The sequence below is a fragment of the Austrofundulus limnaeus genome, unplaced genomic scaffold, assembly GCF_001266775.1.
Source record: "Austrofundulus limnaeus strain Quisiro unplaced genomic scaffold, Austrofundulus_limnaeus-1.0 Scaffold363, whole genome shotgun sequence".
Classification (NCBI taxonomy): Eukaryota; Metazoa; Chordata; class Actinopteri; order Cyprinodontiformes; family Rivulidae; genus Austrofundulus; species Austrofundulus limnaeus.
The window spans coordinates 571,009-577,225 of record NW_013952765.1 but is presented as its reverse complement, the minus strand read 5'-3'; the positions used below and the strand labels follow the sequence as shown (position 1 = coordinate 577,225).

The following is a 6,217-nucleotide window of genomic DNA, read 5'->3' as shown; positions in this document are numbered from 1 at the left end:
ATGTATGGATCACTTGGGTTGTTACCAACATCTGGTGAACATTTCATGTCATTAGCACCTCTAGTAATGTATTTACTGAGAAAAATGGTGACGTGTTCAATGCTTATTTTACCCGCTGTATATACTGTATATACATAACACCACTCTGGGGTGTTTGAAGACATTAGATGGTGCTGATAAGAAATCTTTATTTGACATGCAAACATGATCAAGTGAGGACCTGATAATGCCTCTGGTGTTCCAGTTCACTTTCTGTTTGGTTGAAATGATTGGTGACGATATTGTTTAAATCTATGTTTACTCAAATATGATCCAAAGGTCAAGTTGGGAAAACAAAAAACCGGTAGCCAGGCAACAATCTTTAAACAGCAAAGCACAAACTGGTTACACTAGAATGACAAAACAAGGAATTAAAGATGGACATGGATGAAAGATATAAAAGGTACAAAAAAATTCATCCAACTGTTGAGTTGAAGAAAAACAAGACTACAAATAAAACAGGAGGGACTGGTAGATAGAGCTGAGTTAAAGCAACATGGGTTAGCAAAAATAAAAGAGAACAAACAAACAACAGTCATACTCACACTTCTTCAGACCAGGTAATAACCACTGTTTTCCACGATGATCCACCCTGCAGGAAGAAACAAAGGTATTTTATGAAACAAACCTTGAGATCTTTTAGACTTTAACTGATCCATCATGGAGACTGTAAAAGTTGTTTTGTTTCATTTGTCATTTTAGCTTCTTGTGAGAAAATAATCAGGAACTTAAAAAACAAGTGGGGATTAACTGGGAATATTTGTGGTTCTTGACCATGAGAATTACAACTAACAACCACAGGATAGATTTCTTCATGTTCATTGGAAAGTTAGGGACATGGATTTTAAATAAACCGAATGTGGATCAAGAAGCTGTGACCAGAGGGACATTGGTGCTTTTTGTGGTAGAAACCAATTGTCAAATTGAAGAAGAAGACCTTTGAGGGTCAAATTGTTAATGTCCAACCAATACCAGTGGTTAGCAAAAAATACAGTATATGGTGGTGAGTGTATTTCTTGCAAAGGCGAAAACTCGATTAGATTTTCTAATTTAGAAATCTATTCAACGGTAAAGAAAAGAGTACATAGTCTTTTCTGGGATATGGTGGTTTTGGTGAGAAAATTATGTACTTTAACAGAAGATATCGGTAAATGAATCCAGTCAACATTTCCACTAACAAGGAGGCAGGAATAATGGGAAAATGCACAGAGGTAAAACCATTCATTAAAAACGGACAGTTTAAATTTACAGGTTGGGGACATTTTGATATGAGAAAATACCTGAGAATGTCCAGTCTGCAGTTTGAGTCTTCAACTCTGGAAGAAAGAACCTTCATTCCTGTGTCTCCTATATGGTTGTAGCTCAGGTCCAACTCTTTGAGATGAGACAAGTTGCAGCTCAGAGCTGAGGCCAGAGAAGCACAACCTTCATCTGTGATCTGACAACCTGACAGCCTAAAAATGGGAAAGCAAATAAAGAAAACAATCACAAAGATGCTATATAACACTATGAACCAGGAACTGGATTCTACCATATCAAACACTAGTGTCTTCTAACCTGAGAGATTCCAGTTTACAAAGAGGACTCTGAAGTCCCTCAGAGAGACGCTTCACTCCTGAATCCTGCAGCTTGTTGTTGCTCAGATCCAGCTCTCTGAGACGGGAGGATGAACAACTAAGAATCTGAGATAGAGCTTCACAACTTCTCTCTGATAGGTTGCAGCCACTCAGTCTGGAGAGACATTAACAATGAACAATAAACTGTTTCATGTAAAATGTACAAAAAGTACATCTACCTACATGGCTTTGTTGGAGACTTTGACCACTGGCAACAACTTCCGGAGAGCCTCCTCTGTTGCAGAGTACTTCTTCAGGTCAAACAGGTCCATATCTTTTTCTGATGACAGTAAGATGAAGACCAGAGCGGACCACTGAGCATGAGACAGTTCATCTGTGGAAAGATCTCCTGATCTCAGGAAATGTTGAATCTCGTCTTCCAGAGACCGATCATCAAGCTCATTTAGACAATGGAACAGGTTGATGGTTTTCTCAACAGGCAGATTCTCACTGATCTTCTTCTTGATGTACTGGATGGTTTCCTGCTTGGTTTGTTTTCTATTTCCTGTATCTGTTATCAAGCCATGGAGGAAAGACTGGTTGGATGACAGAGAAAGACCCAAGAGGAAGCGCAGGAATAAATCCAGGTGTCCATTTGAACTTTGTAAGGCCTTGTCTACAGCTGTTTGGTGGAGTTGTGTCTCCGCAGAATCGGGATTTGTTGTGACAGAGTTTTCTGATGTTTGAGGTGACTCTGTCAACATGATGACACCATTTTGGTCAAAAGTCAGACGAACAAAAAGAGCAGCCAGAAACTCCTGGACACTCAGATGGACGAAGCAGAACACCTTGACCTGGTACAGTCCTCTCTCCTCTCTAAGGATCTGAGTGAAGACTCCTGAGTAAACTGAGGCATCTCTGATATCAATACCACATGCTGTCAGGTCAGACTCATAAAAGATCAGGTTTCCTTTCAACAGCTGCTCAAAAGCCAGTTTTCCTAAAGACTCAATCTCCCTTCTGCATTGTGGACTCCAGCTTTTGTCCATCTCATGTGATCCGTCATATTTGATCTTCTTCATGTTGATCTGAACCATCAGGAAGTGGATGTACAGCTCAGTCAGAGTCTTGGGCAGCTCCGGCCCACCTTTGGTTTTCATCAGATCCTCCAGAACCGTAGCATTGATCCAGCAGAAGACTGGGATGTGGCACATGATGTGGAGGCTCCGTGAGGTCTTGATGTGAGAAATGATCTTTTTTGCCTGCCTCTTATCTTTGAACTTCTTCCTGAAGTACTCCTCCTTCTGTGGGTCGGTGAACCCTCTGACCTCTGTCACCAGGTCAACACACTCAGCAGGGATCTGATTGGCTGCTGCAGGTCTTGTGGTTATCCAGAAGCGAGCAGAGGGAAGCAGGTTCCCCCTGATCAGGTTGGTCAGCAAAACATCCACTGAGGTGGACTCTGTGACATCAGTCAGGACGTGGTTCCTATGGAAGTCCAGAGGAAGTCGACACTCATCCAGACCATCAAAGATGAACAGAACCTGGAACTCATCAAACCTGAATGTTCCTTTGGTTTCAGAGAAGAAGTGATGAACAAGTTCCACCAAGCTGAACTTTGTCTCTTTTAGCACATTCAGCTCTCTGAAAGAAAACGGGAACAGGAAGTGGATGTCCTGGTTAGTTTTGTCTTCAGCCCAGTCTAGAGTGAACTTCTGAGTTAGGACAGTTTTCCCAATGCCAGCTACTCCCTTTGTCAAAACCTTTCTAATTGGTTCATTTCTTCCAGGTTGGGGTTGAAAGATTTCTTGTTGTCTGATGGTTGTTTCTGGTTTGTGTGGTTTCCAGGATGTCTTTTCAATCTGTCTGACCTCATGTTCATCATTGACCTCTCCAGTTCCTCCTTCTGTGATGTAGAGTTCTGTGTAGATCTGGTTCAGGAGAGTCGGGTTTCCAGCTTTAGCGATCCCCTCGAACACAGACTCAAACCTCTTCTTCAGGCTAGACTTGTGTTTTTGTTGTAACTCTGTAGAAGAAACCCCTAAAAAAGATGCCAGCGTTCTTAGTTCTTCGAACAGTTTTTTGTTCATGTGCATGAAATAACAAAACACAAAGTGAGCTTACAATTGGAACTTCAGCATATTTCTTTGACAATTTGTATGACCCCAAACCACAAAAAACTGTTCCTGTTTTGCTGAACTTCATAGATTCTGAGCAGGTAGATCAATTTAAACAGTCATGACCAATGCAGAGTCAAAATTTTAAACTTTGGTGTTTCCAACTTGATTCTGCTTTTGTATATGATTACTATACTTTTGCTATACATACTACTATACTGACACTATACATACTATACTGCATGGGTACTAAGTATGAAATCCCATTAACACACAAAATGGAGATGCTAGTGAATGCCCAAGTGAGGAAAATCTTGGCTACCAAGATGTTTCAGCAACTGAAAATTATATCAGAATAAAACCATCTATCTGCCTCAATCAGGCATAGTGCAGGAGTATACTGTATGTGTACCAAAGTGGGACTGGACATGACATTCAAAAGTAACTAAATCTTTCATTGTAAAACATGGTACACCTACCCTTGTGACCAGAGGAATCAAGACCTATAAGGTCTTGCTTCTAAGCAGAAGCAAAGGTTTATCTCAGACACCAGGACATTGTAGGCCTAACATGGCAGAGGGGATCTTGGCTTGGCAAAAACCAAGAACTAAATAACATGGTTTTCCCCAGAAAACTTGCTAAGTAGGGCTGCTAGAGTGGTTGCAGACTGGTAATGTTTGAAATGCTGGAAGGTACACCACTAAACACAAAAAAACAGCTGGACAAAATGTGATGGACTCAAGATTACATGTAGTAAGCAGTGAAACATGAAAACAAACAGGCTACAAAAAGGAACTAAACTCATATCTTTGGAGTGGAAAAGATGTGTGCAGTCCCAAAAACTCTTACATCCTGGTAGGATCCAAAAATGGCTTTTGGTGGGGACACACACACACACCAGGGGCCTTAACCGAGTACTTGAGTGCTTGGCCTCAACTCTAGAGTACAAAAGAGTTTGAACCAACATCTCTCCCTTAACTGGTCAGGCTACATTCCTGTAGCAAATAGGTAGATCTAGTTGGGGTGAGATTTGTGGCTTGTTCCACCGCAAAGCTTCTCAAGATAATTGGAAATAGAGGGCAGTCACAGGGGAACTGGTTCCTATCTCCATCAAGCCAAATGTGTTTGGTTGCCATGTCATATAAAATGCGTAAAAAGAGGCAAATGTTGCGATTTCTGAGAACAACAAAAACACATCTTGAGTCACCTTTTTTCTTTTACACATCAAATGAGTTAAAATAATCTTACTGCACTGCAGACTGTCAGCGAGTTCCTTTTGGTTCATGTTTCTCAAGAAATTCAAGGCAATGTTTAGAAACGAGTCTCTGCTGGTCTTCTTCAGGTCCTCATCTACAGCATCCAACATTGTTTCATTCTCTAAGCGTTCTTGGTAATCTGAACCAAGGACCTTCTGGAACTTATTCAGCTCTGTCTCCACAAATTGTGTGATGTTTTCCTTCAGAAGCTGTTAGAGGGGAAAAAAATATCGAAAGGATTAAATTGTATGTTAAAACCAATATAACAGTATTAATTGGTGAGCTAACATGGTTGAGTCAGGTCCTCTGGACAGATAAGTCTTTGCTGAAACATTTTTTCTTTTATCCAAGAAACTTATTAGTCTGAGGAGTTGCAAGTAAACTCAGCCTTATCAGTACCTTCTCACAGCAGATCAATCAGTTTGCTAGTGACACCAAAAACTTGTTCACATGCAAAAGGAGGCCCATCAGCCTAAAAACCAATTATTAGTGCCCCGATGGTTGCTTATATACTTTGCTTATATACGTTGCTTATATACTTTCAATAACAGCATTGTAAGAGGGGGACAATTGGACACAAAGCCCCCCCCCCAAAAAAAAAAAACAATAGAGAGTTATTCTTTACACAAATGTTTTCCTTTACTCCTCTCTCAAACCAAGATTCCTTTCTATCAAGATGAAATGAGAGCATCTTCATCCCTGAAAGAGGGACAGCTGGCCTGTAAGTGTAATCTGTAAAGTCCTGGCCTGTAGATGACTGTAGACTGCAGAGTCCTGACCTGTAGATGAGTGTAAATTGCACAATCCTGGCCTGTAGATGAATGTAAACTGTAGAGTCCTGGCCCGTAGATGAGTGTAAACAGCATAGTCCTGGCCTGTAGATGAGTGTAAACTGCATAGTCCTGGCCTGTACATGAATGTAAACTGCATAGTCCTGGCCTGTAGAGGAGTGTAAACTGCAGATTCCTGGCCTGTAGATGGGTGTCAACTGTAGAATCCTGGCCTGTAGATGAGTGTAAACTGTAGAGTCCTGGCCTGTAGATGAATGTAAACTGCAGAGTCATGGTCTGCAGATCAGTGTAAACTGTAAAATCTTGAACTGTAGATGAGTGTAAACTGCAGAGTCCTGGCCTGTAGATGAATGTAAACTGCAGAGTCCTGGTCTGTAGATCAGTGTAAACTGTATAATCTTGGCCTGTAGATGACTGTAGACTGCAGAGTCCTGACCTGTAGATGAGTGTAAACTGCA

At 41.1% G+C, this 6,217-nt stretch overlaps 1 protein-coding gene across 1 annotated transcript in view; it reads right to left on the bottom strand.

The window, feature by feature from the left end:
• LOC106528192 (protein NLRC3) overlaps positions 1-6,217 on the bottom strand; it is a 23,286-nt gene that overhangs the window by 5,229 nt on the left and 11,840 nt on the right. The window contains exons 5-9 of the mRNA XM_014023303.1: positions 4,961-5,177; positions 1,839-3,636; positions 1,597-1,770; positions 1,320-1,493; positions 585-631 (exon numbers count right to left, since the gene is read on the bottom strand). Coding sequence (XP_013878757.1) covers positions 585-631; positions 1,320-1,493; positions 1,597-1,770; positions 1,839-3,636; positions 4,961-5,177 — 2,410 coding nt within the window. The remainder of the gene's footprint in view (positions 1-584; positions 632-1,319; positions 1,494-1,596; positions 1,771-1,838; positions 3,637-4,960; positions 5,178-6,217) is intronic.